Source organism: Porites lutea, chromosome 14 (genome assembly GCF_958299795.1).
Source record: "Porites lutea chromosome 14, jaPorLute2.1, whole genome shotgun sequence".
Classification (NCBI taxonomy): domain Eukaryota; kingdom Metazoa; phylum Cnidaria; class Anthozoa; order Scleractinia; family Poritidae; genus Porites; species Porites lutea.
The window spans coordinates 13,314,535-13,326,911 of NC_133214.1; the positions used below are offsets into that span (position 1 = coordinate 13,314,535).

At 40.0% G+C, this 12,377-nt stretch overlaps 1 protein-coding gene across 1 annotated transcript in view; it reads left to right on the forward strand.

Moving 5' to 3' along the window:
* The first annotated feature begins 874 nt into the window (after window positions 1–874).
* Window positions 875–12,377, forward strand: part of LOC140924738 (puromycin-sensitive aminopeptidase-like) — a 28,150-nt gene continuing 16,647 nt past the window's right edge. The window contains exons 1-12 of the mRNA XM_073374747.1: window positions 875–1,140; window positions 1,358–1,439; window positions 2,811–3,010; window positions 4,567–4,674; window positions 5,689–5,889; window positions 6,712–6,808; window positions 7,581–7,614; window positions 9,511–9,581; window positions 9,957–9,991; window positions 10,552–10,560; window positions 11,022–11,173; window positions 11,794–11,806. Coding sequence (XP_073230848.1) covers window positions 898–1,140; window positions 1,358–1,439; window positions 2,811–3,010; window positions 4,567–4,674; window positions 5,689–5,889; window positions 6,712–6,808; window positions 7,581–7,614; window positions 9,511–9,581; window positions 9,957–9,991; window positions 10,552–10,560; window positions 11,022–11,173; window positions 11,794–11,806 — 1,245 coding nt within the window. The 5' untranslated portion in view covers window positions 875–897. The remainder of the gene's footprint in view (window positions 1,141–1,357; window positions 1,440–2,810; window positions 3,011–4,566; window positions 4,675–5,688; window positions 5,890–6,711; window positions 6,809–7,580; window positions 7,615–9,510; window positions 9,582–9,956; window positions 9,992–10,551; window positions 10,561–11,021; window positions 11,174–11,793; window positions 11,807–12,377) is intronic.

Below are 12,377 nucleotides of genomic sequence, written 5' to 3' on the forward strand. Positions count from 1 at the left end.
AGAAAGTCTAATCGATTGCAAATGTCATTTCAAAGGCAGCACTTTCTTCTCAGTTATTCACGACCCTGAATGTTGGTCCGGCAGGGGTTTGAACCTACGACACCCTAGCCTCCCACGCAGACGTTCTTAGGGGTTCGTCACGCTTGGGGCAGGAACGCGTGACAAAGTCTTAGAACGTCTGCGTGGGAGGCTAACGACACCCGACAAAGCAGACCTGGGGGCTCTCGCAACTAAGCTAACCAGGCCGCGTTAAAGTCACACTGGCCACCCAGGTCTAGCTGACAGATTTAAATAATGTCTTGAGCCGTGTCCACACGTGTCCGCCCACATGTATACGGATATTATTAAAACTAGACTTTTTCTCGGTTATAGATAAATTTCTGGCCATTTCAGGACACTTCAATTTTCTGGAGGATCCCGAATCCCCTCTCATACACACACCCTTACTGTTTCTGATTAGCTCCCCCGCCAATCTCAACTTTGACACTGACACATTTAAGATTTTCACTCAGTGACAAATAAAGTAGTTACAAACCCAAGAATCAATTACCTCCCCGCCCTAATGTTTCAGCACTCCTCAGAAATGCAGGTATGAGCCTTGGTATGCGGTCAGCAGTAAAAAAAAGCCTACCAAAATCGTCGGGAAAATATTGTTAAACCTTAGAAAAAGTCGTCAAAAAAAATCGAGGAAACAGTCCGAAAAACAGTAGACAAAAAGGAGATTCGAGCTCGAAATTTCCACGGCACTAATCGGGCTTCGTGCCTTTGCCACCCTGGTTTCTTAGTCCAGTCCATTTTTCTTCGGAACTTGTCCAGTGTCGTCACCAGACCAGTCACGCAACTGCAACCAGTGAATCTGAGAAGGACTGGAAGCAGGAGGAATTGTTCGTTCTGTCCATGGTTGCACTGGCTCGTTTCTCAACATTTAACATTCTTTTTCGCGCTGTTATTAGTCCATTGAAAGTTCTAAGATCCCGGTCACTTAAATTTAGTCTCAGTTCTTGTGTACAGATTATGTGTTCCACAAAGAAATCCTTCGAACGACTTCCAACCAACGTGGTTCCAAAGAATTACGCGCTTACTCTTCAACCAAATCTGACGGAATTCTCCTTTACTGGTAAAGAAGTAATAGAAATAGAGGTGAGTATTCGCATTTTCCAGTTTTTTCGACGCAAACGCATAGTTATTATATAGCTATAATTTTTTTCATGAATGGTAATTGAAAGGCGTTCTTATGATCAATGACAACAAATTTGTTAAATTAGCCACAGGCATCCCAACATAGTAGCTTCGGACTACTGACAATGGAGAAACATTAAATTAACTTAACAAATTTTGTTAATTTTATGTTTTCAAGGTTAAGGAGGAAACTGATAAAGTGATCATCAACTGCTTGGATATAACTGTCAAGTCAGCCTCTTTCAGTGCTGGAGATTCAAGTGAGTTTGTGTGTTTACATAAAGGTGGAATTTTCCACTGTCACGTCAATTTTTGGTGCATACACACATAAACTGTATGTGCATAAATAATATAGAGGTAATGTTTGGAGGGTCTTGTCCAAATGTAAAAGTTGAATCTCTCAAAAGTTCAGAGAGATTCAACTTTTACATTTACATGCAGCCCTTCATACGTACATTACCTCTATTTCATTTATGCTCAAAAATTTCACTCGTGTATGCATGTAAAAATTACACGACAGTGGAAATCTGCCTTAACTCTAAGAGCCTGTTTACATGGAGGTGGGGGACTCCAGGTAAGGGAGATAACCTGCTTAGTAGGGTAAACAGCCTTTCCATAAAATCTCTTATATGGTCACCCCACCATCATGTAACCGTGATCAAATTCAAATCCAGTTACCCCACCTAAGGTTAACACCTGGGTTAACCTGTTTACCCCTCGTAGGCAGGTTACCCAACCTAAGTTGGTTAGCTCACCTACGTGGGGTCCCCCACTTCCATGTTAACAGTTCCTAACAGAGAGACGAACACTCCTGGGGCGGGGGGGGGGGGGGGGTGGTTTTTCTGGATTTCAAGTGATGGGGATGATTGAATGGCAAATGGGGCAAAAATCAAAACCCAAACAAAATCCATCGGGCTTCCAACAAATCCAAGAAATTCCTGGAGCAGAAATAAACCCCCTTAAAAATCCTATGCCAAAGTTCGAAGCCTTAAAAATTTCCAGAAAGCATTAAATTATTTAACATGAAAAACAAGGTTATAAAAGTAAGTTTGGTTGTACTTTGTTTGAAGAACTATATAGCCTGGATATGCAGGCACTACGACTAATATTCGGATTGTTTTGAATATAAAAAAAAAATCCCTACTAAAATCAAGCCACCCCAAAAAATTAATACTTGCCAAATTTCCTACCAAGAATAAAAAATTTCAAACCCAAAAAAATCCTTTGATGATCCCCGTCACTTGAAATCTGGGGTACACCCCCTTGGATGAACACCCAGATCCTTCAGTGACACTTCATCAGCATGGAATCTCGGGAGTCATTCCTCGCCATCATTTCATGGGAAACTGGTTGTGGCATTGCCAAATGTAGGCTGTTCTTTCAGGGTAATGCTCTATTTTTATCTCTGTTTGTAAATAATGCCTTTTGTAGTCCCCAAGGAAAGCTTGCCTTGCAAATTGTAAGTTAAGCATTTAGATGACTTTGCTTACCAATTATCACTTTGATTCCATGTTTGTAAAATTGGTGTGATTTTAAAAATGGCAGCTGAAGTACTTAACTACTACTGGTACATTGGATTATGTATTGAAATATTATACGTGAATGGCTATATTTTGCTTATGAATTTTTAGATTATCCTTCAACTGACATCACCTATAGCAGTTCAGATGAAACAGTCACCTTTGGATTTTCCTCTCCTCTTCCAAAAGGAAGAGGTTTACTGTCAATGGATTTCACTGGTCAACTAAATGACAAATTAAAAGGATTTTACAGAAGTAAATACACTGGGGAGGATGGCAGTGAGAAATTCTGTGCTGCAACACACTTTGAGGTACTTTGAAGACTAGGATGTGACACTGTGCTTATGCAAAAGCATGATTTTGTATTTTATTTTACTCCATTCTATAAAACTAATTCATTTTTGTGGTATATATTAATACAATGGCATTAAGTAACAAACTACATGTACACAAGCAAGGACATTACAAGTGGAGAAGGTGCAGTATATACTGTTTATAGTATATATAGAACTAATTATGGTCCTTTGACAAAATTGTCTTTTCTCTACTGTAGCTCTACAATGTATTTAATTCATACACACACACATCAAAGTCAAATAAGTTAGTATTAAGTAAGATACAGATAAAGTGCCTTTTTGAACAGGATTTTGGGTGATTTATTCCAAACAGATTCAGGGCAATCGTTCCAATAGTATTTTTCAATGACCGTAAGGTACAACTTTTGTATATTAGTTCTTGAGTGGGGAAAATGGAATGTGTAATTGCTGAGCAGATGGGCTTCTATGCATTAACTGGCTGGGCGACTCCAGAGTGACTCTTAACTGGTGAAAGGGATTCATTGCAGTGGCCCAAACTGGTCAGAATTTTCTTCTCGGAAAACCTTTTTAGTACACACAACCACATGCAATAGCCTGTGTCAAGTGCTTGTATAGTAGGGAGTGGCTAAAGTAAAGAGCATAGGGAAAACATGAAAATGCACCATCTGCTTTCTTTATGTTTGTCCTTGCGCTCTTTATTGTGCGTCACTTCCCACTATCTGAACACTTGGAACAGGGTAAAATGCAATTTTGGCATTATGTTAAGGTATGAAAGGTATAGTAACCAGACAGCTGTGCAAGTTAACAATTATTAACATAATTTTATAGATAATGCAACTGTGGTGTTCTAGTTCAGAGTGAATTTAAGATGACTATGTGTAGTCTGCTACCACTTTAACTCTCCTCCGTGACGTCTACTTTCCCTCCCGCTCTCACTTCCCCATCCACGAATTGCGCTGACAACTCAGGCTAAGAACAAGTGTTTCTTTGCCACTTTTTTTGCCCTCTTTTATGATACATATATATGGCACAAGAATTCTCAATCCTTCCTGTAGCTGACTTGTGATCACCTATGATATGGGAACTTTGTTTGGTAAAGATCAAGCCAATACTCTAACTCGATGTTGTAGCTGCAGTCTACATTATTATGGGAATCTAACGCCCCATGAAATTAGGGTGTTGGAAATTAAAGCAAATTTAGAGGAAAATGACTTTTAAATAAAGGAAATTAATTGGAAAGAGAGCATAACATTTCAAAATAAAGGAAATTAATGCAATGCTCACAAAGAAACAAAACTTGTTAAGACAACAGAAACAAAGTTAAACGTATAATCTGAAATGGAAACTTTGTTCGTGGTACTCTCCCTAAACATACGATGGGAGTCGTCAAGAGGAGAAGTCTGGCCAGTTTGAGTTGCGGAACCTAACATTTTAAGAAATTAACACAATTTATTAACTTAAGTCATTTTAATTCAATTTTATGATCAGCGTTCATTTCCTATAATAAGGTCATTTTAAGAGTAGAGTCCCTCTTTGTTTGTCAATTTCAGCCAACAGGTGCACGCCAAGCCTTCCCCTGCTGGGATGAACCAGCTCTTCGCAGCACTTTTGACATCACTTTGATTGTGCCGACAGACAGAGTTGCATTGTCAAACATGGTAACCTTGTTTTAACTGATATTTATTTGGTTGCAATGTTAAGGTAAAAAATCATAGCTCTGAGAAGGTAAAGGTGATTTACATCAAGCGTTTCAGTTTTTTTTAATGCAATAATCAGCTATCAGTTTAAGACAATTTAAGTACAGTATAGTACAGTACAGTTAAAATCCTCCAGACAGTAAACCTGTTCACCATGGAGTTGCACTGGCGAAAAATTGGTGAAAAGTTGCTGAAGCAAAGAGTTCAAGCCTTAAAGGGGATATGTCAGCTGGACAGCATGCCCACTGAGGTTATGCAAATTACTTTCACGAGAAGATGTGACAAAAATGAACCAGTATTTCTTGGTTGAAAAGAACTGATGTGAAAAGCTCATTAATAACTGACATCGTCGGGTGGGAGGGGAGTGTTATTTCCCCAGTTCTTTTCTAAAACATCGATGAGCGTGGAGCGCGAGAAAGGTGGCGATCAATATTAAAATCGTTATTTTTTATCACGCGAGCTTGACGGAATTTGAAGAGAAAACAGAGGGTCCGTGAACAGGCTACTACTGATAGGAAGTAGAATATAACTCCTACAATTAAGGCTAAAAGCTCTCCTTTCAGCAGCTGTGTTGTTGTGGCAGTATTTTAATTGTTTAATTTTTGTCAACTGTATCATGAAAAAAACATGCACACTGGAGAAACCTCTTTAAAAATTGTTTTAGTTTGATTGGCTAAAAGAAAAGGAAAACTAAATGTTGACTGATGATCTTTTCTTAGGTAATTTGTCAGTTAAGTTGGCCACTGCTTTTGTGGCTGTTTTAATTAACAAAATAGAGAAATAGACCTACGGTAACATGGAATCTATTTATTGAACAGCAAACACCAAAATGCCAACCGTGCGCTATGTTGAACAAAACAAAGAAAAAGAAGTTTCTCTTGACGTCATCTATGCGTCTGCACTCTCAATAGATCATAGACAAAGGCCAATCACAGCGCGCATAATATCCAATGCATTGTATAATTTTATTTGCAGAATGTAATAGAAGAAACAAGTCACGCTAATGATGCCTCCCTTAAGGTGATCAAGTTTGCCAAGTCACCCAGTATGTCTACTTATCTGGTGGCGTTTGTTGTTGGAGAGTTTGATTTTGTTGAGGGAAAAGATGTTGATGGCGTACCCATCAGAGTTTATACACCAATGAAGAAAGCTGTGCAGGGGCAATTTGCTCTGGAGGTTGGCTATTTTTATTTTGAGTTATTTTCTTTCATTTCTTTACACTTATTTTTAACCCATTCCCCCTAAACCGCCCGTGCGGATCCACGTCTCTCCCGGCTTCCGCTTGTGACGTCGTCAGTTTTAATGGTCAAGGACAACTTTTGTCAGTTAATTTGTGCAGCGTGAAGTTGAAGAGATCTTCAAACCATGCTAGAATGAACATGATTTGGTATGGGAGGCCGGAGAAAAGGGCAAAAAAAAAAAATGCAACCGCGTTGACCCGAAAATTCCCATGAAAATCTTGTTTCACTACCCACTTACCATTTCTTTCATCTTATCCTGAGATCCTTATAGTTTTCTTAAAAGCCTTTCCTACCGAAATGAAGCCTAGTAAATGCCCAAGAAAACAAAAAAAAACAGGACAAGAAAAGCGAAAGAAGAGAGGAAGCGAAATTTCGCTTTTGTGGGCAACCCGAACTTCAGGAGCTAATTAAGTTTTCTGAGCAAATCCACTTTTGAGCATGAACCAACCATATCTGGCCATAGAATGCCAAATCAGGTGGGAAAAAAAAGGGAAAAGAGGATTTTAGGTTTTTTTGTTTAAAAGAGTCTAAAAGACCTGAAAAACGAATTGACAGGATAATACCCTTCCCTCCTTTTCTCACATTCTTTAACATTCAGACAGATTTTAGAGAGGTTTCGTTTGGATCATGTTGACACTGAAGCTGGGGCCTCATCCCCTGTCTCAACATGTTAATGGAGCATTATCGGACTTACCATCTTATTTATTTATTTGTTTAGTTAAGCTTTTTTGTTGTTTTCTTTTGTTTTGTTTAATAGGTTGCAAAGAAGTGCTTACCTTTTTATAAAGAATACTTTGGTATTGCGTATGAACTGCCTAAGCTTGACCTGATTGCAATTCAAGACTTTCCTATAGGTTTGTTGTATCTAAAAAAAATTGGTGAAAAGCAATGTAATCTTGCTTTTACTAGCGTGCGAGCACACTCACTTGTGCGAGTACGGGGAAACGTTTTGCGGCGGAGCCGACAACGCGTGGAGAAAAAGTGTCACTTTTCCCCGCGCGCTCGCCACTCCGCCGCCAAAATTTTTCCCAAAGTCCGGCACAAGTGAGATTGCTCTCAAGGTATACTTTTCCTCGTGACTATTTAGTCAGACTCTGTTCTTGCTAAAGCGTTTTAGCAAACCTTCGTTTTCGTGTCATTGCATTATAAGCCAATTGGAATCCCAGACCCCTGGCAACCGGGACATAGCGGGGAGTTATCTCTGTCAAAGCCGGGATTTAGTCACCATTTAGAGACGCTTAGACCCCGGTGAAGGTGGGAAAGGGGATTAACAAAATGCCTTTGGTGCCTGGATTCTTTAGCGGTGATTTAACAGCACACAATTGTCACCGGAAGTCGAGTCTTCATTACAGGATGGCGTTTGTAAAAGAATTTCGGAATACACAGTGCACGGCTTCTACGAGCAGCACATGATAAATATGCAATTTTCAAAGAGTTCGATGAAAAATACAGCATTTGCAGGATAACACAATCAATCAGTCGAAAATCAAAATGGTTCGATAATTTCAACAACCATGTTTTTTCTTTTGTTTTAATTGAAATAGCGACTGTATGTACATAGGATTTTCAAGCACTGAGTTGACTAATTGCTCACAAATAGTTTTATAATTTGATATAACTTTACAGGAGCTATGGAAAACTGGGGCTTAGTGACGTACAGGTAAATTTGAGTCCATCTTGTAGCAGTTTGATACGATAGGCCTGGGTTCGATTCGCTGCCGGACCAACCCTCAGGGTCTTAAAATATATGAGGAGAAGATGATGCCTTTCTTTCACATCTGCTTATGCCTGGTTAAATCTAAAACCTTAAACCTTGAACCTCTGTGAGGTTTCCAGAAAGCACTAGAACCGTAGAACATCTCTAGCCTGCAAAGAGCCTGCAAAGCAGGCGTATTTTGCAGTGCGAACGATGATAATATTCTCCCCCCATCCTGGACGTTGAAACTGATGGATAGTTGGGCGAGTCAAAAACCGATTCCAAGGGAGAGGTTGACGGGTTGTTTTCAAGGTGGTGGCAGGCCACGATCACTTTCGTTAAAAATCGAATGGTCTGCAAAAGTTAAAAAAAGTATCTGGCAGTGAGCGCCCTTAGTCTGCTGTCCTTTGTCTTGGGTGAGCCTCTCAACCAATAGGAAATTTCCGCATTCTCAGAAAGCGTGTTGAAACGATTGTAATGGGCCTCTCGGTTAGGCGTTCCCTCTTCCCTCGCGTGTCTCCTTATCGCGCGCCGGTTCTTTCTTTCATCCAAATACTTCCAAGCGCCTGCTACACAGGCTAGTAATCTGAAGGGGAAGATTATAATATAGGGGCAACCTCTTGACCCTCCCTTAGAGGAGTTTAAATTTAAATGATGCCTTAATTGTTAACAGAGTATCAATATCAATGTAAGCGGCCGAATTAACTCTGTCAGCAGAGTCCTGGACTGCAAGGCGGGAGGTCGGGTTCGATTCCCGGGGCCGGACCAGTATTCAAGGTCCTGAAGTAACTGAGAAATGAAGGTACTGCCTTTCACCTGCAAACGGCTAGAACTTTGCATGGCTCGGATGACCACGTGGAATGGCGGTCCCATCTCCGTTAAGCCTAGTTTTCACTAGCGCATAAGCATCAGCATAAGCACAAGCACATGTGTAAGCAAGTGAAAACACCGGCGACATAAGCATAAACATAAACACAAGAAAAACGGACAAGTTCGTTCTTCTTGTGCTTGTGCTTATGCTTATGTTGTAACTTTAACTAGTGAAAACGGGGTCGACAAAAGCACAAGCATAAGCACAAGGCCGTGGACCAATCATAAGTCACTTTGTCGTACGTAGACCTCATGCGAACTCATCAAAAGAAATATTGCGTACGCTTTGTTCGCCATCTTTTTTATTATCGGGTTGAGGAGAGCTGGTATCGAGAATTGAGTCAAATATACCATTCTGCGTGTGCGTATGTCCTTATCCTTATGCGCTAGTGAAAGCCAGGATTCAGAAGGCATAAAAATAGTGTCCGCAATTAGCACTTTCGTGCTAAAAGATACATGTACATCGACATTTTCCCTCCATTTCAGTGCAAAAATGCTCCAACTTTGCTTTGGTCTGACACGATACAATCAGGGTTCATACAGAGTCTTTAATTCTTGAAAAAGTCTTGAAATTTGCCCAGCAATTTGAACTGGAAAAAGTCTAGAAAATGGAGATAAAGTCTGGAAAAATGGTAAAAAGTCTTGAGTTTTTCTCCAAAGCTTTTTCGTTTTGATCAAATCTTATTCAATCTCGCTCATACGTTTGCAGCGCATCATAAAAAAAGCGTCCCGACCTGCGTTTTTTTAGGTCTCTATTTCAAGTTTTAAATAAAGGTCTCTATTGATCACCTATTTGATAACCTTGAGTCTGGAAAAAGAAATTATTGGTTTGGAACCCAAAATCTGTACAGTAATTTCACAGAAATTTTTGACTCTGAAGGCTTCGACTTTTATCTCTATGTGTTTCTTCACTGTGGTTAAATGCGAGAATAAGTATCAGATTCACTACAAATCTAAATGATCTTTTTTGTTGTTGTTATTCCACAAAAGGGAAACGTGTTTGTTGATCGATTCAAAGAATTCCTCATCGGCAGCAAGACAGCGTGTGGGCATAGTTGTTGGTGAGTGAACCACTTTTATAAGAAAAGAGGGGTTTTACAACTACAGCAAGATAGCAAGCTAGGATTTTCCCTCATCGTACGTCTCCCGAAGTTTACTTCTGAAGTTTACCCCCCTACGTCATCGCAACAACCCCTAGGACTGATTACCTACGCTTTCTTGGTCTCTTTGTCGTTGATACATAACAACTATAAGGAAAAAGACTAGAACGTATGAAAAAAAAACGATATGATCTTATAGTAAACTTTTACCAAAGATCATTCTATCTTCCCGATTAGTTGCCCCCCTGGGTCTCCGAGGATGAGAGCGATTGTAAACGACTAGTGGAATTAAAAGTTCACAAGCGACATACGTTTTGACATTTCTGTTGTTTTTAGGTCATGAACTTGCTCACATGTGGTTTGGAAATTTGGTAAATATTTCCTCTATTTCTCCCTATTTATCTATTGCAGTTTTATGTTCACAAAGCTGAAAAAAAGTTATTTCATCTACCTAGTGATAGAGAGCTTACCTAGCCCTAGGCCTCATTATTGCGCGCGGCCGATGCCTTTCGGGTCACGTGGTCCGAGAGAGTCGTTCGTCTCCGATACGTCACCGATTGCGTTGACCGGGAAGGCCTGGAAAGACGCCGTATAAGGACCAGGCAAGGTAAAAGCGAGTTATCAGGTTTAAAAGATCTTAAAAACTCTCGGCTTCGCCTCGAGTTTTTAAACCTGATAGTACGCGACTGCGCGTTTTTTGAACGGTTTCAAAGTCTCTGATATAGATCAACTCATTCTTTCACTAATATTTAGTGTGGGGTTATTTTGGTCTAAAAAATTTAATGTACAGTTTAGCCGTGTCAGATATAAAGACCCTCCCTAAACATTAATTAATTAATTTATTTTTTTTATGAGTTATTTTAAAGTGACAATTACAAATGAAGTATAGTGTTTCTGACTTTCTTTTTGTTTTATCTTTTCGTCCACCTAGGTGACCATGGTAAGTTCGAATGCTTTAGATTCCAAATACTGCTTCAAGTTTTTGTATACTCTTTAATTGTCTTAATGAACCGTTTAAAGGCTAACGTGAGTGATGTACTGGCAAGTTGGCAAGTAACCAAACACGCTGACTAAAGAATGAAGAAGAAATTCAGTACTGAATGAGAAGTAGCTTAGTACAGTACGAATAACTGATCATGATTAATCCACAGTTATTAAGTCCATCTACTAGCAGAAAATCACGAACAAGACGTTGCTAACACTTTTAATATTGGTCGGAATGAATACGTTGGTTTTCTTTTTCGGCCACTCGATTATTTCTTTAAATCGTGAAAAAAGAAAAATAGAGAACAGAAAGAAAAGCAAAGAAAAATCGGGCTTGAACAAGATTCGTCCCCATGACTCTGCGATCTTACCAGTTTTATCCACGCTAATGTAAACTATTTTGATCCTGTTATCCAGGAATGGTGGACACATTTATGGCTGAAGGAAGGGTTTGCGTCATTCATGGAGTACCTAATTGTTGATCATTGTTTTCCGGAGTTTGATGTGTGGACGCAGTTTGTTAGTGAAGATTTTGCGCATTCCCTGAAACTTGACGCTCTACGTAACAGGTATTATTTCCGGATGAGTACAGGATTGTCGGTCACCTGCCCCTCCCCTAATCCAACGTTAACAGCAATTTCTCACTTAGGGGAAAATGTTGGACTAGGGGAGAGGTGGCTGGGCAGGTTTCAATATGCTGGGTAGCTACCCACCTACTCCTCCCCTAACCCAACGTTAACACTAACCTCTCACTTTGGGCAAAATGTTGGGTTAGGGGATGGGTAAGTGAGGAGTTCGAACCCCAGCTTCTTTTACTGATGCTTACTTCTTTGTAAAAGTGTTTGTTATAAGGTAAATACCGCTTTCAACTCGATGTCACCGGGCCCCAGCTGTTCGAAAGCTGGATAGCACTATCCGCTGGATAAATCTCTGTCTTGTGGAAATCCGCTGGATTTTGTTTTATCCGGTGAGTAGCCCGCTATCCAGCTTTTGAGCAACTGGGGCCAGAAGAGCCTAAATACTAAAGAAATACCCAAATTATGCTATACAACCTGGAATTTAACGATAAGCAAAAAAATGTGATAGTGTTTTTAAATCATTGCTGACTTTGTGTATCAACAGGAGGCAAGTTGCGCTAATAATATGATTTTTTCTTTTCTTTAATGAAACAATATGTGCCATACTCAAGTCATCCCATAGAGGTAAATAATCACTTTTTGGGTTAAAATTCCAATACTAAATTTAACGTTGCATCACACTTTTTGGTACATATCCTTACTGTCTTTGGCACGAATTCGACGTGAAATGCTGTAAGTTTACTTTTGTTGTAGACGTTAAAACAAGAAGATAGAGTTTGTCTTTTATCTTTTAAATCATGGTTACGTCGCCTTTGACTTACGTTCCAGAAACATGACCCACAAGTCGCCACTTTGGAAACGAGAAGAGACCTGGAACCGAAATGCGCTCGGCACTTGTTTCTGGGATAGTTACCGTGGAGACGCGCCGGTCTGCTATTGGCCAATTTTTTCCCTGTCCCCAGTAACAGTTCCAGAAGTGTCTAGTGCTACTTTCCTTCTCTTTTCTAAAGTGGCAGATGGACTGAATAAGTAGGACTTACGGCGACGGTTTTCAAAACAGCGCGAGTTCATTATATTACCGTCCCCGTCTGCGTTGCTAAAATTCTCTTTGATTTTGGCGGCCGCGGTGGTGGTGGTGATGGTTATACGCTGTCGGCACAATCCATGCCATGTCCTAGCTCCAACCCCTCGACCA